The sequence below is a fragment of the Plectropomus leopardus genome, chromosome 12, assembly GCF_026936395.1.
Source record: "Plectropomus leopardus strain MGB_pleo_1.0 chromosome 12, ASM2693639v1, whole genome shotgun sequence".
Classification (NCBI taxonomy): domain Eukaryota; kingdom Metazoa; phylum Chordata; class Actinopteri; order Perciformes; family Serranidae; genus Plectropomus; species Plectropomus leopardus.
The window spans coordinates 24,790,198-24,813,415 of record NC_142187.1 but is presented as its reverse complement, the minus strand read 5'-3'; the positions used below and the strand labels follow the sequence as shown (position 1 = coordinate 24,813,415).

Below are 23,218 nucleotides of genomic sequence, written 5' to 3'. Positions count from 1 at the left end.
GCAGAGACTGTATCATACTGAGTTGCTGTGAGCTGCTAATTCACCACTTCTAAGCAGAAAGCTGAAGATATCCTTGGGAAGCTGCCTTCTTCTCACTCATTGCTCACCCTGGGTCTGGGTCAGCAGCTACCTGCACCAGAGAGCAGCATGAAATTAAGGAGCACTCACTCTGCAGCTAAATCTGGGAACAAGAAACCTCCCCCAAAGCACACTGCACACTGACTGACAAATAAGGCCTGACTGCTTGACTAAGGGCTCATTTATGCTCAACGTTACATATACGGACACGGATGAAGCCTTCTGTCCACGCTCTCCTGAGGGCAGTGTCTTCAAGCAAGATACAACAGTAAGACACAAAGAGGACATTAAAAAAATGTTGGCACAGAACGACACAGTAACACTGTGAAAACAATTTTGTGTCCACATGTTGGGATATATTAAAAGGCCCCATTGATTTACTGCCATCTACAACACTGCTTCCACTAAAAGGTACACCATCAATTACAACCTCCTCCACCATCATTGTCTGAAACTTTTGACTCTGCTCTCTAGTGCCGTCTATTGGCTGTATCTATGTCAACATAAATGACGCATGGAAGTGTGAGGGCAGTGACACTTAAAACATTTGAAATAGATCTATTTTTGTGCATAAAGGGAGTATAAAGGAGCCCTTAAGGAAGTTTCAGTCAAACTGGTGATTTGAATCTCCGACTTTCAGGGAGCAGTCCGAGACTCGACTTGCCTGATTCTCACTATAGTAACTTGGGACTTGCGTGAGACTTGAAGGTTAAGGTTTGCTTGTGACTTACTCCCTCCTCTGGCATTCATGCATGGTTTAATAAAAAAATAATTAATCGAGTATCATAATAGTTGGCAATTACATTACATAAATGCTTAATAAAAGCTCAAAACTGTTACTGTAAACAGAAACTATGACGGCCACACAGCCTGTTTTGCCACCACAAGCAAAAATTGTGAAGTGGGTTAATTGCTGCCTGGGGCTATTTCACTACTCAAAGGTTGAATGAATTGCAAATATTCCAAGGAAACACAATAATGCAATTTACAGGACATAAGACAACTGTTTTCCATCAGGACTGAGCTGCTGCTGTAACACGCTGTCAAACCAGCAGTGTTTAACGAATAAGCGGAGTCTCCACATTAATCAAATGTGACCTAAAATTGTCCAGCCTGGGCTACATACACGCTGCAGAGCATAAAGGATTGAACAGAATTGCAAAGTTGGAGGTATAGATGTTATCTCTGAGGGTTTTTTTGTCACTTGTATGTTAAGCGGCGTGTTAGTCTCATAAATCATTATGTGTAATCTCAGTCCTTATTGCTTTACTCAGGGCAGTTATCACTTCCGTGTAGCTTTCAGTGCGTTGGTCTGTGTTGCAATCCTGAACCTCTAAATCAGATGGGCTGGTATATGAGGCGCATATAAATGAGAGTTGTGTCTTCTGTCTTCCCTGCCATGAGACTTTGGTGTGCATTCGCTTCATTAGCCATCAGTCTCCGCTAAGACAGACTAATGGTTTTCTTGTTGCATGACAGTCAGTGACTTTGTGGCACAGACCCCTAATATTTCTTCTCCTCACTCTCTGGGTGAGAGAGATATCTAGAGTTTTTTTTTTTTTTTATTTGTGCCGCTCGTACATCACGTCGCGATAAAAAGCATATGGCTTCTCCTCTGTGAATTCAGCATCTGGAGCAGTTTGTATGGATGGTCGACCAAACAGTTGCTATAAAAGCCCCACGGAAACATCAGGTGTGATACATTTTCCTCCCCGTTGCTGGGCTCTGGGGCTAGATTGTAATGAAGATGTCCAGCCTTACAGTGACATACTGTAAGCTCTCCCAGCTGCCCTTTAGATAGAACAATCGCTGCAGGGAAACGTTAAAGGACTGTTTTCATTAAATGCACAAAATGTGCACCATCACGTTTCAGTCTCGAGCTTTAACTTCCCCTTAACTCACTGCTACTGTTCCATTTTTCCTGCCAGCCTTGTCAAGTTTTTTTCATGCATCATTTTCAGCACAGCACTCCTTTTCATGATCAAAATAGGTCAGTGAATAAAGCCAGATGACATTAAAAAAATGAATTATGCTTCACTCCAAGCACTGCAAGTGTAACCCTTGAATATTCAGAGCAACACTGTTACATACCAAGCTGCTGGGTGATGCCTGGGGAGTGTAACAGCCCTTTGAATGTGTTAACATACATAATTGATGTCAATGTGTACATTCACTGCTTCCAGTAATGCCTTAGGACAAGTTATCCCACTTGTATGCTTCTAAGACGTTTAACTAGTCCAGCTTCTTAAATGACCCAATGGGATTCAGTTGCAGGAGGAAAACCAGATTATTGATTACTTAAGCAGGGAAGATAAAGTGTTGGAGTACTCTTTGTTGTGCAGTGTAGACATTGTTTCCAGATCGTGATCGATGCCAGCCAGCTTTAGATGGTGTTTGTGTTGGGTAAAACTTTGTGACAGTCTTCTTTTTTCTCCAATTATCAGCAGACTGCGACACAGTAGATTCAAACAAGTTGTCCCTGGCTGTCTCTCCATCCTGCCTGACATATTGACCAGACGTGACTGACACCATTTCACTCAGGCCTGATTTTCTGCCAGTCTAGCTCTGTCACTTGGCCAAACTGCTTTTTGATTTAGGACATAAGCAGAAATAAGAGGGGGAGGGGGTAAACGCGTGTGCCAGGGCATAAAATCGTCAATGACATGTCAACGTCGTCCCCTCTGTAGGAAGTGAGACCTCCAGTACATCAAACAGATTGCTCCTGACCTATGACCAGCGAATGGACCAGCTTAGCCCGGCTCAATATGCTTGTATGAGCAGAGAAATCAATGATGTGAAGTCTGATTTTCTACATCTCAGTGGGCTTCTTGGATACAAACTGCACTGACTGCCTGTCATCCTGTAGCCCATAATGAGAAAAAACAAGCCTGCCTGTGTGCACCCCTGCCACACCAGTTTACAGTTCAAGAAGCAACATAAATTTTGTGAAACACTGGAGGATTTTCTGTGAGGATAATAAAACACAGTGGACCAGCAGCAGCAGCTCCTCAGCTTTATCACTGATGGACGTCGTCTTGATGCTGTTTCCAAGCTGCAAATGAGCATTTTGTGAATAGACTTGAGTGACGTTTGAGATGTAAAATGGCCTGTTTTGTTTTTAAAAAATTGCTGTGGATTATTGGCATCCAGTGCAGGGAGAGTTCTTTAACGCTGCTGAATAGCACTATGGATGAAAAGAGGTCTGCTGCCTCTGCACTGACTGGAGGAACTGCGGGTGCTGCTACCTGCACTGAGGCAATGTGAAGCTTTCTGCACGATATCAAATCATGCAATATTGCGAAAGGCTGTTTTAATCACGAGGCCCATTAGAAGTGAAGTGCTCAGCTGAGTGCATCACCGAAATGTGACTAATAGTGGATGGGATGCTTTATTATGCATCGGATCATATATGTGATTGATACATAAATCTCGGTGCGCAGCAATAAGGAAGAATACATCTCAAAAAAGTACATTGTACACGGATTAATGTTCCGTTTCATGGGTGTTTGGCGTTATAATTAACTACCTACGTTCGTCATGCACTGTATCATGAGGCACTGTAAATGTTAAAGCTTCCCCCAAAAACAAAAAAGATCAGTGAGGCTTACCTGATTTTCTAGTAACAGGTGGTGATGTCTTATTAGATCCCTTTGGACTCCTATGTGACGGGCTTTCTTATTTTAATTTATGCAACGGTTGCTAAAACATCTCTGCGAAATCACAATGTATCCCTTGTGGCAGCATCGCCCACACGGCATCCTGGTCCACTATACTCTGTAAGCGATGTGCAGGAAAAAACCGACAGAGGAAAAACAGCCCACAGAAAACAGTATTTGTCCATATTTCCTGGGCAGCGGCGGTTTCAGGGATTCCTCTCCGTCGACATCTCTGGCAGAGGGTCCAGTTTCACAGCTCCGCGTCTGTCTCTCTCTCGCATCGTGCTGCCAAAATGACTGAAGCTGGAAATCACATGCGGCTGGTTTAACGCGCGCGTCAATCGACTCCGTTTACCCAAGGCAGCCGCACAACTCTGGATCCATTAATATTACATGGTTCTACTTTTTTACTGTTTCTAGGGGACGTGCCGCTGCGCTGCCCCACATCCTGCGCTAAAGACGCGCAAACATCTCGCAAAGCGTTTTTCCCGTTTTCTGCCAATTACATTTGCGTGCACTGCGGTCCTCTGCGTGAGTGTGTGTGTGTGTGTGTGTGTGTGTGTGTGTGTGTGTGTGTGTGTGTGTGTGTGTGTGTGGATTCACTCGGGATTCAGACCAAGGTTTGCCCGCTTATAGATGAGATCTGCAGCAAATGACGAAAGAAATAGAATATTTGATTTGTTTGAACGCCCATAACTTCAAAGTTATTTTCACATTAAAGGCTATGTGTGTGTGTGTGTGTGTGTGTGTGTGCGTGTGTGTACGTGTGTATGTGTAGCTTATGTTTGTGTGTTCCACACTGTAAAATCTGTCAACGATTGCCTTGAAAAAGTGAGGAAATAGGCTAAAACCATTATTCTTAAATTATATTTTAATCTAATTGTTTAGTTCACTGAAAATGTTGTTGTATTTACTTAGTTTTGTGAAGTTGTTGCCACTTAAAATGACAGCTGAAATGATCAGGATTCCTACAGCTTAAGGTAAGTTAAATTTAAGACTTTTAAGACTTTTTTTATTGCCAATTGGAATTAGATAAAACCAGTCTTATAATATTCAAAACTGAAGAACAACAATTTTTCCAAATATTTATCATAACATAAAACGTGACTTTTTTTCCAGTAAAAAAACAAAAAGGTTATCTACATCAAGTTAAGTTATCTACATCAAGTGGAACACATGGAAAATAGATATAATAGATATAAGATAAGATAGATATAATGCACAGTATACTTTATTTACTGATGCTGCTAAAACTAAGAAAGATTAAGTTAATTTCATGTGTTTTATTTAAGTTGTATTAACTTCACAAGATTACGTAAATATAACTTAATGTTAAGGTAATTTAACGATTGCTGTAAAGAAAGCATAACTTAAACATCGCTTAAAGTAGATGATGCCAAAAGCCACCTTTTGCGTCAACATGGAGCAGTGCTGGACAGCTTCAGCTGACAGCATGGCAGGACAGAACTGGTGGCATTTTTATTATACGATGCTGGATGGCCGGAAAGGACCAGGTACATCCACACAGGCAGCGTCACTTGAGAATGGAGCCGGACAGAACCAGTCGGGTGCACATGAAACGCAGAAGGATGGCGTTTGGTTGTAAACGCTGCTGTTGGCAGCATAATACAACGGGAGCATGAGCACGATCCTAACCCCACAAAAAATTGACTTTCATGCCAGAATCTGATGTTCGCTTCCTGTCTGAAAGTGATGGGGGGTTTTTTCTACACCTTATCGTGAGCCTCTTACACATAATCCTAACCATCATTCCCACCATGTGCATTTGTTGACTTCACAGTAGCATCTGAGATTACAAGCAGCTGATGCAGAAAGATACCTGAAACATCATAAGTTGACGCAGAAGTTTACTGCAAAGTGGCATCATGTGACAAGTCGAGATAATAACTTGTTGTTTATATTTACTGACTTTTTTCAAGGCGATTAGTTTCCTAGATTTTAAATCAACTTGTCAAATTTTACAGTGGAAACCTGAGCTACACAAATGGTGATTAAGAGAGAAAAACAGGCTAAGGCATGGGTGGATTTTCTTTGCACACTGAGATTCTCATGACTCAGTTTATGTTGTCAATGAAAACACACTTGCATCTCCTTAACACACACACACTGTGCACATTGCAGTCACTCGGTAGTGCTTGGACTATTTCCCTGAGGCCCTCGCGTGAGCAGCTGCGCGAGTTGACCAGGTGCACCTCATTTCCCATGCTGTCATCTTGCCAGCTGAAGAGACCCTGCTATTTCCCCAGATGATGCAGGCAGACTCCTCTGACGTCTCACCTGGGCAGCACGTCTTACGTAGACAGACCTTATTCACAAACTGAGGAGCACGTGCACCATTTCACTCTTGACCCCAAAACAGGTCTCTTATTGAGAAAATGTTTTTAAATTAAAGGTGAAATCCTGCAGCTCTGGACCAGTATACCGCCTTCTTTTGGATCTGCAGCCTATAGCTGTGCTCAGAGTTATCTGCCGGTATGATTAAATAGAAGTGCTCAGTCACATCACACTTTGCTTTACAACAGCAACCTCTCTAAGTGTAATTCCACTGCGAGGCTCTCCATCCCTGTCCTGCCTAATGGCTGCTTAACTGTGATCCATCAGCAAACCAAAGCTAATTCACACCCAGATTATAGCGCTTGTACAGCCTTCAGGTTTCTCAAGAGGCCTTGTAAGAGTTCTACATTTTACCTTATTGTACCTTTAACCAATCTGACATCCCTCTACCTGTGCAGTGATGTACCCGATTTGGTGCTGATATGCTTGATTGGGATCAGCACAGATTTCAGAAACCATCGAGTATCATCTGATGGCAATACAGCCTCTGGGAGCAATCATGGTTGTATAAAGAGAAGCAGGCACACTGACTGTATCCCATCCATTCCAATAAGAGCTGCTCAGTAACACATAAAGCCCAAAACGTTTTATTTCCCGATATAAAATAAATACTTTTGCAATGTCCAGGGAAACTGGTATTGTTCCATCAGTTCTCAGACTTATAAAGGTCAATCCACTTATTGAAGCAAACGATCCAAAATGTTTTACAAATTACCATCCCATTTCAGTTCTTCCATATTTTCCAAAATTTTGGAGAAAAAAATGTTTCTAAGCGTATCCTTAAACATTTGAACATACCTACCTAATAAAATACTTAATTGTCATCACACAATTAAATTTGGGAAAACGAGAGCACTGCTATTAGATCGGTTTTCATTATTGGCAAACGTCCTGACTTGAGGTATTGAAATGGGCACCAGAAAAGAAAAAGTTGGATCTCAGCATCCCTGCGAGAACATATTGTCTTGATCAACTTCTCACTCTGAGTGATGGGGTCTTATATTACCAAAAATGATCTGCTAAACCTGGATCTGTTTGATTGTTTGACATGAGATTTTTCTGTATTTGTGTTTGAGCTTCAATCACGGGTTTAAAGTGGGTAGGGCTTAGATGGGGAAAAAAGTCATAATGCCTCTATCAGAAATTAGCAACATTTTAATAGTGATAACAGCTACCAACACTGTCAAGCAAATCTGATCAACATGTTATCTACACAGTGCTGAAGAAGAAGGTTGAGTTTTTAGCATTAAACTCTTAGTTAACATGTTGCTTATTTCAACCTCAAAAAATAAAAAATGTCAAAAGGCTCATGAGACTCGGATCAAAATAGGAAGGACAGCGGTCCACAGACAACACTTATGCATAGGGCATGAAATTTGGCACTACACCCCTGCACCTTTTATACACTATTCACTTTTTACACATTAAAAATGCAGCTATTATAAAAGATGTATGTACACTAAGACATACATATGCACAGATAAACCCACATATACTCAGATATCTGGGGGTTAAAAGTAAACAAAAGCCTGTGCAGGAGAGGTAGAGGGTTTAAAGCTTCTACAAAGACTGCTTCTAAAAACTCAAGGCAAGATAAGCAGGATTGCATTAAATAAAATAATTAGAAAGGTAATTACAGAACAAAGGGAAAAACGAAAAATAATGAAGGAAAATTGCTTCTCAGTCCAGCTGTTCATCAGGCAACACTATAATTGGGACATTAACAATGTTATCCTTAAGATTTACAAATTTCCACTCAACAAAACATCATCTGACCTAGAAACATTCCAGTGATCCGAACACAAGCGGACAGCCAGAACACATCGCCATTGACACCTGTGTCTATCATGCGTCTCCAGCTGACCACTTGTGTTCAGATTTCATTACTGCTTATGTCATTTACTTTAGAAGGTCAAAGGGCCCAGCACACCGTTGTGACGCCCACACTCTCACAAGCATACCCATCAGTCACATTAGTGGTTGAGTCCATACAACTGGAGATACAGCTTTCAACAGAAATCAAAACATCTCCTTTCACAGGGCAAAACAATGAAAGGTCACAGAACATTTCATCCAAGTCATCATGAAATGGTTAAGATATAGCAACATGCTCTCATCCCAAGTCTTCACGTATAGCCAATACGTCAGTGGACGTTTGTATCTATATATAACGCTGTAGGTATCCTCCTGCATCTGCTGTTGGCATTCCAGGATGCCGCAACCAACACCGGGATGCCAACAACATGGTTATGTTTAGGCAACAAATTTGCATGGCAACAAACGCTGGGTAAGGTTCAGGACAAAACATCATGGTTTGGCTCTACATTCATATGGGAAGCGAACAGCAGCATTCAGTCAGTTGGACCAATCCACCACCACTCCTGCCTACCCCACAGGGACCTTCCAGCTCCTTATATTTCATTGCTACCAGCAGCACTTCAACCTGACGATGCGCCAGGTGCCACTGTGACCGGCGGCGTAACATAACACCGCGAAAGGTTCCATCCGGCTGTGTTACAAACTGACGCTGCTCCGTAGCCTATCATACCACCAGAACAGTGGCTTTTGGCATTGGTATCTTACACTGACATCACTGACAAAGCAGCTGTATTTGATGACTTTGGAAATAGATCACTGTCACCATGGCCAGCACTAATGATGAAAGGGTAACAAATGCATCTTGGTGGGGATACATCAGGATGCTTAAGTGTTTACTACAAAGGATACGAGATCAAATGCATCCTAGACCACCTTGGCAAGTGGTCTGAGTGATTGAATCGCAATGAGCTTGTTAAGGCCTGATGTTAGTGGACCACCGGGACACATCAAAGTTCACACCTGCGCTTATCATGCATCTCCAGCTGACCAGATGTTACAGTTATTATGTCCACACTTTTACTAGCTGCTCTGTAGCATGCTTGCTGCTCATGTTAGCAGTTGTGTCAGTACAGCTGGATATATCGCCATCAGCAGAAATCAACACATCTCCTTCCACAGGGCAAAATGATGGATGTCCATGCAACACATCATCCACCTTAACATAAAATGGGTAAGTTACAGAGCATAAGCTTACTCCTACTGTTGGCGTATCATACCACAGCAGAAGGTGGCTTTTGGTGTTGGTATCTTACACTGAAATCGCTGACAAAGTGGCTGTATTTAATGACCTCCGAATGACACATTAGTGGGCCGTCACCAAAACATCCACCATGGTCGGCATTGATGATGTATTCCTTGCTGGGGACACATTAAGTTGCTTGAGAGTTTACTACAAGAGATATAAATAAAATCTCTAGCTAAATAAAATTGACTTGACTTGACTTGATAAGAGGTCATATGCATCCAAGACCACCTCGGCAAGTGGTTTGAGTGATCGGATAAGAAATGCACGTTGGTGGTTGTATTTAGTGCTGTCCAGTTGTGATCAGATCACCTGAGTGAATGCGTCTTGGTGGTCATTCAAACCAGTATATATCGCTGTCCACTTATGGCCACTTATGCTCAGATCACTCATTAGGCATGTTAATTCCAGGTCTATACAGGCTCTCAATGATAGTTAACCAAATTGTTGAAATACAGAAGACAATAAAGATGCCTTGACTGTCTAGCAGACAACACCTGGATGTTACAGTGAGCAGCTGCCTCTCAAAAAAGTAAACATTACCCTTTCACGTGTACTTGACCAGAAATCAAAAGCATGTTCATGTTTTAATTGCCGATGTTACATTATCCTGCCATGATGACACAATGCAGGGGCAAGGATACACGGCTTCCCCTCTGTTAATTAATTTTTGAGCTCACAAGCTACAGCCTCTGCTTTTCAGGGTATGTGATATGATTTGAATCGGCACACCATGCTTTCACTCCCCCTTCATTACTGTTGGCAGAGCAGCATCCACATGCTCTGAATGCAGAGAACAGAACCGAAGCATGAAAACTGCAAGGAGGCATATTTTCACCTGGCCATGCATGGTCTGCTTCTCTTGGATATGGTGGGTAATATTGATGTCAAAGCATTATCTTTTATGGTGCACTATGTTTTCTGCTGGATCACCACCAAACACCACCGCTCCTCACACATCCTACTTGGCATACAGCGCACTGAATGTGTGACAGTAGCCGGGAGTTATTATGCACAGATAACCTTCCCTTCCCTTTATAATCCAAGCGGGCACAAAGGGAAACTATTCATGATCTGCAATTATGTTTTCTAGATAAGATAAGCAGTTCACAATTAACTTAAGGCTTGCCCCAGACATAAGGAGCTTTTCATATCTGCTGACCTAGCCAATCAAACTGTTCTAGGAGCTGCTTTTCAATATCACCATGGCTAAGTTTTTGCCTTTGTGTGTTTCATTTTTTTCCTCCTGCCTTGTTACTTTCAGATGTTCGGCTCACACCCCTCTCAGAGGAGCAGAGTTGAACACAAGGGGGCGTAGACTGCTAAGTTTGCCTCTCCTTGTCCAGTTCAGCAGCAGCAGCAGGAATATATTAGATTATGGTATCATGTCTGACCTTGAGAGGGAACTACTCTTAAATTTACATTTCAAGGAGGACTGCCTTATTGCATTAATGGGGAGGAAATGTGCGGCTTTCTCCACACACAACTGCATTAGGAAGGGCCATCCTCTGGCAAAGCCTCAGAATGACAATGTGGAGGGCAGCGTGCAGTTTGGCCCAGCTGGTTCGATCATAAAGTCAAACATGTGTCTGTTCAGTAGATTTGTATTTATATATAGAACATTTGTATAAATACAGATGATAAATCTTCCGTCTTTATTCAAAGGAGTCATTATCATCATCATTTAGAGTCTTGGTTATTCTCCAATTCAAATGTGCCACCCATACAGGAGAATAATCAAGTCCCCAGAGGTTTGTGACACAACAATCATCAGTGGCACCGTGCATGCTCTGTGCAGTGATTGCATTAGCAATGGCATTTTAAATAATCCTGTCTATCTCACCCTCCTATTATTTCCCTTCCTCTCACTGTTTTATCTCTCTGTAGATGCAGGAACCCACACAGAAAGATGCTGGTTCCTCAGCGGTTCTGAGGTGTCATATAGCACCACTGCCACACTAAGAACCCTGTCTGGTTCTTCTGAGATTCTTTGCCATTTTTTATCCCCCCAGTAAACTAAACTAAGCTGAAGAACCAGTACGGAACCTTTAAAGGCTTTGTATTGTTCTTTCGGGGTTCCCTACTGGTTCTTCAGTTTAGTTTAGTGTAGTTTATTGGGGGAAAAAATAAAAACACTGCATTAAAAAAAGCCTAAAGACAATATTTACATAGGACAACTCATTAATGCAGTCACTCTCAACCTTTTTGCCCCCATTTGCTCTGAAATATTCCAGGTTTGAAAAGGTAACATATTACATTTCTCAGTAAAGATGTGGCACAGGATTCTGAATCTCTTAAGCCAACATTTCAAAGAAATGATTATTAATTACTGAAATAGACACTGTCTATGTGTATTACATCAATGCACATCTTGGACTATAATCTCTGCACATTGCACATATTTGCTCTACTGTGATCTTACATACAACTGTACGGCTCTCTCATTCTCAAACTGCTATATTGCACATATTTGCAATGCAATAGTACTTTTTTTAAGTATCTTTGTCATTTTTTTATTGCAAGTTCTCTATTTGATATTTATTATTTATTTATATTTAACTACTTAGTATAAATCTTATTCTTTTAATGAATATATTTTCTTAGAATTTAGGTTGCCACAAATACAGTGACACTGAGTATTTCATTAAGTCTCATTCAGATTAGGATTTTAAAAAGCTTCATTTGGAAGCATATCAATTTCTCCACTGCATTATCTTGCAACACTCAAGGGCTCCAAAACTCAAAAAATTAAAAACTATATAGTGCCAAATGGTCTCTAGTGGTTCTATATAACACTATTGGGAAAATGTGCAGTATAGCACCTTAAAAAGATGGGTGACATACAGGTTCCCCTGTGATTATGAGCAAAAGAACCGCTTTTGGGTAATGTCAAGCACCATTTTTTAGAGCATGTTTTTAAAAATGAATTTTCTTTTCTTTAATTTTGGTAATTAACTTTGCTGCCAGCAGTATGAAGCCATGTACACATTCATCCTTGCAATACACACACACACACACACACACACACACACACACACACACACACACGTCTAGTACAAAGCACCTGTCTGACTGGGGTAAATGGCATTAACCCAGCCCCTTGGGGGGGTTGAGCTCCTATAGGCTCGAAGCGCATTTTAAAAACTCCGTGGTAAAAGCGAGATTTAATTGGTTTGAGGTCGCAGTATATGTAAATGCAAGCGTATGGCTCCTCCCATGCACCTGATAGGCAGTATTTACAGCTCTTTACAGCTACTCACTGCACTGTTTCTAAGAGCGCAGCGACGCACCATGACACTCCACTGGACTTAAGCAATAAGGATTTCCGTCTTCTCACAGCAAAGTCGCCGCTACATACTACAGGAGAAAAAAAAAGTTTGCCAAAAGTTTCTACTTGTTTTCCAAGATGCCACGCTCGTTTCTGGTCAAGAAACACATAAACTCCGCAAAGAAGCCAAATTATAGCGAGCTGGAGAGCCCAACAGGTAAAGTTTTAAAATGAATAACATGTCTCACTTTATAAAGCTTTTATTTCTTACAAGCTGTCGCGTTTTTTGTTTTTTGTTTTAAACTTTGCAAAGTTTTTAAAGTTGTTGACCGACTCTGAAATCCGTGGTCCTCACTCCACGGGCGATGACAGGCGTCACATGACCATTTTTACTGCCTTTATTTTCAGTGTTCTTCACGCCGCACATCTACAGGGGCCTCCCTCTGCCTGTCATCCCGCAGCCGGAGATCCTGAGCCCGGCAGCCTACAGCCCCATCACAGTGTGGACTACCAGCAACTTGCCGCTGTCTCCGCTCCCCAGTGACCTCTCCCCCATCTCCGGATACCCCTCATCGCTCTCCGACACCTCCTCTAAAGACCACAGCGGCTCCGAGAGCCCGAGGAGTGATGAAGACGAGCAGATGCTGCCCAAACTGACAGACCCTCACGGAGTGGAGGCAGAGAAATTCCAATGTAGTTTGTGTAGCAAGTCCTACTCCACGTACTCTGGACTGCTCAAGCATAAACAGCTGCACTGCGACGCCCAAACGAGGAAATCCTTCAGTTGTAAATACTGCGAGAAGGAGTATGTGAGCCTGGGAGCTCTCAAAATGCACATCAGGACTCACACTTTGCCTTGTGTTTGCAAAATATGCGGGAAAGCTTTCTCCAGACCGTGGCTGCTCCAAGGACACATCAGGACGCACACCGGTGAGTGGATGGGGAACAACAGAGGGGCCTTCAGTGTGAAGAGGCTGAATGTTTTTGTTGTTCAGCTTTAAGGCACAGACTAATTGTGTTTAAAGTAATACATGATTTAATAGCCTTTAGAGCATGTTTCACAGCACTGAGCAGCTTTGTAGTGAGGCTGTGAAAATATTCAGAATACTACAACTTCCTAGGTTAACTTTTAAATATTACTTTTTTTGTGACGAATATGTTATTTCTTTGAAACATTGTGTTGCAACAGACCAAGGTGCCTCTGTCACATTTTTATTCACACCTCTGTGTACTTTCTCTGACAATGTCTTCTTTCTCGACAGGAGAGAAGCCGTTCTCCTGCCCTCACTGCAACAGGGCTTTCGCAGACAGGTCCAATCTCAGGGCTCACCTACAGACCCATTCGGATGTGAAAAAATACCAATGCAAGAACTGCTCCAAAACCTTCTCCAGGATGTCTCTTCTGCACAAGCATGAGGAATCTGGTTGTTGTGTAGCACACTGAACTGGGATACTTTTCCACCAGCAGCAAAAGAGAAAAAAAATCCTCTTTATTTTTCCAGGAGAACTGTCAGGGAATCACATCGAAGGGGGTTTGTTCCCAAACATGCAGACTTTTTGTTTTTTTCTACGAGCGGTCCATTTCATTTCAGAGTGAGAAATAGCTCACGTGCTTCTGTGACTGAGCTTTGTCATGCCATGTACTCACCTACCTGTGCTATTCATGCACTTTCCTGCATGTCTAGAATGTTTTGTAAATGTTATCTTCAGTGTTTTGTACCAGTGTCTATCATTGGCTGTTATGCAGTCCTCCACTTTTTTTATACACACCACACAAACAATACCAAAAGGCGCATTATGAATGACAGTACACATGTAACCAAAGGAATACTGAAGCCATTGTTACTTAGGGAACAAGTGCAAACTTAGTGTTTTAGGGTGAAATTATTATAACTTTTGCACAGTCATTAGAAACAGTTTGCCAGCACTCAAATAGCAAAACAAATTCTCTCAAGTGCCTCAGTTTTACTTGGCAATAATATGTATTATTCAACAGTGTCCTGTTATATTTTTATATATTGAATGTAAGCGTGACTGAGATGATTGTATATCAACAGTGAAAACTGTGATGCTGAATGATTTTGATATTTTCATATCCTCATGACACTTTTAGAAATAAAGTTTCATGACATTTTGTATAATTTTTTTGGCATCTTTCGAGTTTATCCAGTGAACAGCTCCTTCGGCTGATTGTCACACGGTTCAAATAGAGTATCTTGCTCAAAAGTTAATGATATTTAATCCAGCTTGCACCATCTCATGTTATGGAGATGTAAAAATGAGCAGTGAGGTGACTCAGCTGCAAATCAGGCCTGAACCTGTTCCCTGTGAACCTGTCCAGACATCAAACAATCTTGAAATTTAACACATACTAGCTATATTGATCTGCACTCACTTGTTATACCCTTTGAGGACCCATGACTTTCTTTACCCAAGTGTGTGTAAAGTTTAGATGCGAGGGTGTAGTTCTCTTTATCTCATGTCATCGATGTATGTAACTCGAGGAAAATGTGTTTTTTTTAAATCTTCCTGCTCAATGATAACAATCTCTGCAGGGGCACGGGCCACTCAGATATCTAGATTTTAATATGTTTTCACAAAAAGCTCAAATTTGCATTTGCTTTGACAACCTCCTTGAATTTCTGGGATGCTTGCCATCAAGGATTAAATAGACTTCCTCAGGCTACATTTTGTTGTCTTTTACCATATGCTGTCTACTTGCAGCAGATAGAGATTAGAGCACAAAAAGTGCAGCGCCTTAAGGGATACAGTCAAAGTTGAACTCTTTCTAACAAACCCCAGAGTGTGTTCCCGTTTGCCCTAATGCCCAAAAGCTGCTGACCTGAAAGATGTGATCTGACAAACAGACACTTGTTTTTCTCACTGCGAGGGGCTCAGCTCCCCTGTAGGTAGATTCTCCTCGCTGTGAGTCATCGTCGAGCTATTCCAGGTGCTCGCAGTCGCACTCCAGGTCGGGCCAGGTGGCTCGGGGGCTCGTCAGCAACCTCGCTGGAAAGCAGGTGGATACAAACCACAGCCACAGGTCCGCTGATACTGTGGAAACCTCAGCCATGACCTAATGTGGAAACATCACAAGCAGCAGGTTCTATTATTCAGATCATTTGCCTCATAAAAGCAAAGTGCCATCAAGAGGGCACTCTAAACTACAACACTGCTGACAGTGAAGCGGTTTGTTTTCACTCACTAATATCTTTTATTCCATAGGCTACATTGTATCATCTTGGTGTCAGAGAGGGAAAAAAACAATGAATGCATAATGCCAATTAGCTTCATAATCTTGCAAGATTTCCCCTTTTACAACAACAATTAACTGCATGACTGATTTCTCAGATAACAACAACATGTTAAATGCTTTCCCCCTCCAACATGAATATTTGATTTAGCAGTTGTGATGATAGTGGGAGGAGAAGAGGAGGGGAGGGAGCAGGAACTCATTTGTTTGAAAGCATATGGCTATTAGAGGATGTGTTAAAGAATGTGAGATCAAATATTTGTTAGCTGTAGAGACTGTTAATAGTCACACTGTGGTGTTTAAGTTGTGAATCCCGCAGACGCCAAATGCAGGTAGATACCCTGTGGGTGTCTTTGCAGATAGATAAAAAGAAAGAAGAATCTCTGAGGTGAAATATTGCAAAGATAAAGTAAAAATTTGATTTATTCATTCCACAAGTCAACTAGAGTGAACATATTTGAGGCCTGAATTCAGTTGTTTATCATATTCAGTGTGAATAAAATATTTAATTTAGCTTTCCATTAATTGTTTCCCACCGGATGTTGAAACAAAGCTTACACCCTTGATTTAAAATGCCCGTTACATTTGACAATCAGTCCAAAATCATTAAGATATTCATATTATTTTCATATGACAATGAAAAGAAGAAAATTCTCACATTTGAGAAGCCTGGTCTTTTTACTTGAGAAATGACTAGACGGATTAATGAATTAATAAAACTGTTGGGGATTAATTTCTTGTCAGTCAAATAAATTAATCATCGACTAATCATTGTAGCTGCAGTGCAAATACAATCTAAGTTTTTCACAGACTGCTCTGCATTAGTTATCTATTCATTTCATTTGGCTGTGAAATATTGTAAACATGGGGTGGAATATGATCAGCTCTTCTTGACTTAAATGAACAAATTTGGGGCCTGAATTTGGTCATTTATCATTTTCAGCACATGATCATTTTCTTAATTAAATGATTACTAAATATATATATATAATACTTTACTAAGCCCAAAGGAAATGTGTTTAAATCATAGACATAGATTTTGGGATCATGCAGGGATACATCAACCCCAATATGTAGAACAAGTGCATTTGTCCCAACAAATAAAAATATGAAAGAGGCAGAGGACTTTTATTTTGACGAACTGCTAGAGCGTGATGCAACAACGTCTCAAAAACAATGTCAGGACGCTGCCATAAAATAGAAAAAAATAAAACAACTATATATGACATTTCCACCATTAACTAATGCTAAACATACATAAATTTGTGCTTAAAAAAATGATAAAAAATTCAGGAATTTAAGTAACTGACACTAGAATTTTCTAATAATGATTCCAAAACCCCTAAAAAAATCCATTTGCTTTCATATATGAGAAAGAAAAGAAGAAACTCTTCACAACCAAGAAGGTAACAACAAGGAATGTTTGGCCCTTTAGCTTGAAAAATGACTATAACAATTATTTTAAAAAATGGTTGCAGATTAATTCTCTGTCGATCAAATAATTGATCCCTGGACTAATCATTGCAGCTGCAAACCGAATATTAGCTCTGGCTGTGAAAAGTTGCAATAATGAAGCAAAATGTGATCAGTTCTTCTCTAAAAGCCAAATTTAATGAACATATTTAAAGCCTGGATTTAGTAATTTAACTGCTGAATATTTTCTCAATTAATTGATAAATTAATGAAGTTTTAGCTATGAAATGTGAGACACTTTCGCAAAAAAGAAACATTGCAGTTAGGGTCGAAATAAAATGATTTAGCCATTTAACTTAAACTGTCTATACATTAAATTTGCCGCCCATCCTTTTGATTCTGATTGTTATTAAAGCCTGATTTCATAATACTCTCTATTTCATCAGATATTTAACATCACATGTAAAATAAATGTCCTCACTCTGTACATATGAGAGCTTGGGGGGGACTTAAAAAATCCAGAGCGGCCTCAGAGAGCAGTTTGTGAGATGTAAAGGAGAGCATCTCTCTCACAAAGCTGCTGACTTTATGGTGAATCAGGGAGTATGATTCCTTTATGACCATCAAGTGGAACAAATAAAGTTAAGGGTGTCCTCTGAGGTCTGATTGTCCTAGCCAGGAAGCGATCCCTAGCCCTCCTCTCTCACCCCGCCACATCAGAAAGGAGATGATTGTGTATTCCCCTTTACTCCGACCGCCCCGAGGAATGTTTGCCTGTTTATTGAGCTCCCGCATCTTGTTAAAGACTATTCTCTTTCATTTCTGTTGTCTCCTCAAGTGACTGGGTCGCTACTTAGAACGGCGCTGCTTTTCAGCTGGAGGTGCATATTCTCCAGATAATACTGTTTGCCTCTAATTGTGTGGCGTCCTTTGCATCGTCGCTCTATTTGTTGATAAATTGGATTCATGCAGATCGAGCGAGCATAATTTAATCGCCAGGGAAGATGGATTCTTCTGAAGTTTTGCAGTTTTATAGTTTTATGTGTTTATCTCATTAAAGTGAAACAGGTTTGATGCAAGGGGGCAGAAAAACTTTGAAGAAACATGCGTGGCAGGCTGCAGTCATGCACTGAGATATGGTGGCTGACCCTCCATGTAGGTCAGAAATGATTTTTGTTTGGCGTGTCATTACGAGCACTGGAGTGAGGAGTCCAGCGGAGACAGACGAGGCTGTGTTGTCTTAATCAATAGCTCTGTGGTCTCTTTCTGCTGCCTCTTTGTCGAGCAGAGGTCAGCTGTCAAAAGATCCTGTGATCATATTTACTTGATTGTGTTTCCTCCTTAATGTTCGACCCACAAAACCCCATGACCACAGCTATAAAAGATCATCGCTGTAAACAACGATATCCTTTGTTACCACAGATGATTTGACGGACTGAGAGTCATCCTTTATACAACAGGTTTTATTTTAAACGGTATTTATAAGCAGCATATAAACAAAAACATTGTTTATAGCACAAAGAAAACACTATATTGTAGCAGTAAGCAGATTAATTGTACTCAGCTGCAGCACCAACTACAGAAGCATTGAGGTTAACTATTTAAAGTCATAGTTTATTCAATGTAGGCCTATCTCTGTTTTACTAAATTGAAATAGAAAACACATAATTACATATTCTTCAATTTAACACAATTAAATATGTAAAATGTACCACCAAAGAGGAGTTTCTGCCCCCAAATGTGGACTTTTTTTTAGTGAGTAGTTGTTGCTTCTCTAGTGGTGTTTCTGCCCCATATGTAGGTATTTTGTAGCAGTATTTTGTTGCGTTTTTTTGCTCGCAAATGTATTTTTTTTTTTTTTTAGCAATTCTTTGCCAAGTTTTCAATTGCGTTTCTGCCCCCTTACCTGGAAGTTTTTTTGACAGGTCATCCCTGTGTTTCCAGTGGCTTTTGTGCCATCAAACATGGATGTTTGACTAAAAGATCTTTTTCAAATCCTATGCAAGTTGTTTATGTGCTTAAATAGAACTATGCATTAACTACAGCAATGTTGAAATGCAAAGAAACGTAAAATCGATCACTATTTACCAATACTAATACCTATTTAAAAGAGGTGAAAACACTTGGCTTTGTTTTTTTTTTTGTTGGTCTCAAATAGTGGTCTGCTGCTTGGCATGAAACATACAATTGTAATGTACCCCTGGTTTACAGAAATGTATAGTGCCAACATTTTCTTCTGGTGTTCCTGAATCGTAAAATCATCTGTTGCAAACTTGTGATAAATCACACTTGATTTGAATGGTTTGAGTCCTATTGTTCATTCATGGCTTTCCTATTTGAATTAAACATAACCACTTGAACTTTGAGATTTTTTTTTCATAATTGAGTATTCAGTACAGTCTCAATATATGCAAGATGAACTCTGTTTGCATGTAGAGAGATTTTTAGAAGGTGACTGACATATAACCACACGATTTACTGCCGATGAATCCTCATGGCAATTCGTTTGGATTTTATCATCTTCAACATGCAGCTCTCTGGAGTCGAGTCTCGAGTCCTTTTCCTCCACATCTCAATAGAGACCATCCAGGCGGATGATGTGTTCAGTCCTCTCTGCTGCATTTTCAGGTGATGCTGGACAGACATCTGGGTTATCAAATAATGTTCTGACAGGTACCTCTGAATGGTTTTCATTTTCACAAAGTGGTGCAGGGGAGTCTGATGCGGAGCCGCTGTCAGACTAAGTGGGGAGAGGCTGCTTTTAATTTGAATAATGATGATGTCATTCCCTGAAAAGCGGATGCAGCAAGTTGCTCATTTTTAATCCTTTCAGACCTCAGAGCTGCCTTTGACACAGTTGATCATCCAATTTAAAATTGAACGCCGTAAGCACTGGGTGGTATTACCTGTCCTTCGCTTGGCTGATTCATCTCCCTCCACTCAAACAGAAACTCGTATTTCACCAGTAAAAACTCATCTTTCTCTTGAGCAAACATCATATCTGGAGTTCCTCAGGGCTCTATTTTGGGCCAACCCTTCTTTCATATAGTCCTTCCTTTGAGCCACATAATTTGTAAACAAAACGTTTAATTTAGTTGATTTGGTGATAATTTGTAGTTAAACTTTGTTTTGTTTTTTTCCTAGGTTATAATTTATCTCCATTAACAGCCTTTTTACACTAAACAATTGCCCTTTGTTGATCCACTGACTAATTATCTAGCGCCATGAGAGGTTAACATTTGAGGTTTTGGATGAAATGGTGCAAAAACAAAAAGGGCATAGTCATTGTAGCATCAGCCATTGGCTTGTGACTTGTGTTTTAAAGCTTCGAGTTGGTCTTTCAGTTGTCGCTTTAGATGGATTTTTGGAGATGGTGGTGCTGGAGAAGCGAGTGGTGACTATGATTATACGTAATTAAGTATTTAGAAAACGTGAATGTGTGAGTTATATAAAATTTTCAGCCTGTTCTTATTCCCAAGTCGTCAAATACCATCGCTTAGTCAGTGATTTTAGCGTCTCAGGGACACCAAAAGCCACCTTTCACATCAATATGACACGCTGCCAGGTGGAATCAGTTTATAATGTGAGTGGACGGGACCTTCGCCTCAGAATGATACACCGCTGGACGGCTGGACAGCACCTGTCACGGGCTATGATATGCCATGGGGCGCTGTCAGTTTATAATGCACCTGTTACAGCAGTATGGTAGACCATGGGACAGTGTCAGTTTGAAGAAATGCAGTTATTGAAACTTCTGCATTCATTTTTAGTCCTCGAGATTGCCGCTTCAGTGCAAAGCACCACTAATATAACTGAAGACTCTTAATTTTGTTACAACAAATTTGAAATAGATTGAAAAGTTAAAAGTTAATTTATAGCCTTGGAAACACTAATAAAATAAGCCATTCAGTGGTTGATTATGATCTAAACATGATCTGCCATCTGCAGAAACTAAATTCAGGATAAACCAAGGTCATATAAGTCTTCTATCTTCTATATCGGCATGTAAAAAAGTTATGTTTTCAAAAAGTTCTCCAAAGTGGAGAGACATTAAACGACTGGTTTGTATTCATAGTGTCAACAAGGAAAAATCAGCAAGTTTTCTGGTATGTTATCTGGTCTTTCAGAAAATAAAATATTAAAGGTAAACTCTTGGATAAACAAACTGGAACAAAACACTTTTTACTGTTGAACCAAACCATATATCACCATTAGTTGTGTAGTACCACCTGTTCTACTTTATTACTGTAAATAGATCATATCGGAGGTATTTCATTTCATTTTGTATTCACAACAAGAGGGATGTTTTGACTGTTATTTTCAGCAGCAGCATCTTCAAAAACATGAAATATTAATGTTATCCTAATTTAGTAAGACAACGCAAAACTTGGTGTGCTTCTTTTAGAGCATGTTTTGACAGCCATCAGAAGTTACAAGTAAATTGATCCCACTGGAGCTGCACACATATAGCTGCTGTCTGTGTTCAAACAGGATGGTAGCTTGTCAGTAATTGGTTATCATAATGAATTTTAGGCACCAATAGTTCCTTTGTCTTTTCTTAAATTAAAAAAAAAGGTGCAGTAGCAGTTAATGAGGAATATATTAGAGAATCAGAGACAGCAAGGAGAATTTTAGAGATATAACAAGCTTCAAAGTAAGCAGTAAATGTTTACCTTAATTACAGCACATATGGTTGTTTGTCCTCTATATCTTTAAGGTAACTCTGTCCAGCTTGTGTTTGCTACAGGCTGGACGGAGGCCCCACATCCACATCCTCACACTGGATCACCACTTTTAGTGGTGATTACACTATTTCACAATCACATCCTGTTCTGAGCAACAAATTAACAGTGGGGCAGGTCTACACCAATTGCATATTTACCAGCTGTTTGGGTCTAATCGCATCCGTGGCTGCCTTCATTCACATCCAGATAAGCAGGAGAAATTACAAAACAGGATGCACCGAACTTTTAAAACAAATAATCATCATGGAAATTGGATTTGTTTTGTAATTGTACAGCTGTGTCCTGAGTCATTTATTCAAATTAATTTCCTCACTGTGTTTACCTGTTGTGGGAAGCGCTGTGCATCTTAATGTACTTTTTATCTCCAATCTATTACATACTGTGAATATAGAAAATGGTACGGGTCACTTTTCAATGACGGCCGCTGATGAGGCTATTAGCTTTAATAGATGTCACTCTGAATCTATACCAATCACTTAGGAGGAGACCGAAAAAGAGCAGCAGATAAGTCGCAGAAGGATTCACGAGACAAATGGATTGTGCAAGAAGAGAGTGGCAAGTCATGTAAATGTGAGAAACCCTATTGCTTGTTCACGGCATATTATTTTGATCGCTGATTATCTCCGAGCAGTGTCGGGGGTGCACAGTAGTGTGAGAATGTGAGTGTGAGATGATCCCTGAGAGGCCAGCAGACCGAGCCAGTGACCTAATTATGATGAATCAGAGCTGGGAAAATCTGTCTGGCCACCAGCCGTTTCTAAGTGCTTTTACACTCCACAGCAACAGCATGAACAGCCTCAACAAAGCAGCAAAACACTGCTCTGAGCTCTACAGTGGCTGTAGGTACATTGCTCAACATATATTCTTGTTGTGTGAGCTGAAAATGGAGGGCGTGGTACTAATAAATGTTTTAAATGCAGTGACGAAGACAGGGTGGAATATTTTTGTGGCTTTTTTTTAAAGGACTGCTCCAAGGACTGGCATTTTTGAGTTTGCCACTTGATTAACAAAAAAGTACATTTTAATAGGTTTTCCCCCACAAAATTATAGGGTTCAAATGATAATAATTGTTTTCACATTGATTAATCTCACCTAGTATTTCTCATTTCATTGTTTGTTCTGTAAAATGTAAAGACATGGCAAAATGTTCCAAGCTGGATGCCATCCTTAAATGTCATGTTTAGTCTTTAACCTAATAATTTTAATTTTGCAATAAAAAGTAACAAATCATCACATTTGAGAAGTCTGACCAGAGAATGTTTGGTATTTTTTAGTCTCTGTTGACTATTCATTTTCCCCTGTACAGTTGTCATTAAGGGAGAAATTAAC

At 40.3% G+C, this 23,218-nt stretch overlaps 3 protein-coding genes across 4 annotated transcripts in view; 1 reads left to right on the top strand and 2 right to left on the bottom strand.

Moving 5' to 3' along the window:
- The window catches only part of sntg1 (syntrophin, gamma 1), a 52,773-nt gene extending 48,514 nt beyond the window's left edge, over positions 1-4,259 (bottom strand). Inside the window, exon 1 of the mRNA XM_042498234.2 lies at positions 3,687-4,259. The gene's annotated coding sequence lies outside the window, so the exon portion shown is untranslated. The remainder of the gene's footprint in view (positions 1-3,686) is intronic.
- Positions 4,260-12,458: 8,199 nt separating this feature from the next.
- Positions 12,459-14,619, top strand: snai2 (snail family zinc finger 2). The gene is made up of 3 exons (XM_042497825.1): positions 12,459-12,695; positions 12,887-13,408; positions 13,741-14,619. Exons 1-3 carry the CDS (start codon positions 12,617-12,619, stop codon positions 13,920-13,922), a joined length of 783 nt encoding a protein of 260 aa, XP_042353759.1. The 5' UTR covers positions 12,459-12,616; the 3' UTR covers positions 13,923-14,619.
- A 412-nt stretch (positions 14,620-15,031) lies between these two features.
- Positions 15,032-23,218, bottom strand: part of ube2v2 (ubiquitin-conjugating enzyme E2 variant 2) — an 84,200-nt gene continuing 76,013 nt past the window's right edge. For both annotated transcript variants that reach the window (XM_088085604.1, XM_088085603.1), the window contains one exon: positions 15,032-15,554. In XM_088085604.1, coding sequence (XP_087941730.1) covers positions 15,420-15,554 — 135 coding nt within the window. In that variant the 3' untranslated portion in view covers positions 15,032-15,419. The remainder of the gene's footprint in view (positions 15,555-23,218) is intronic.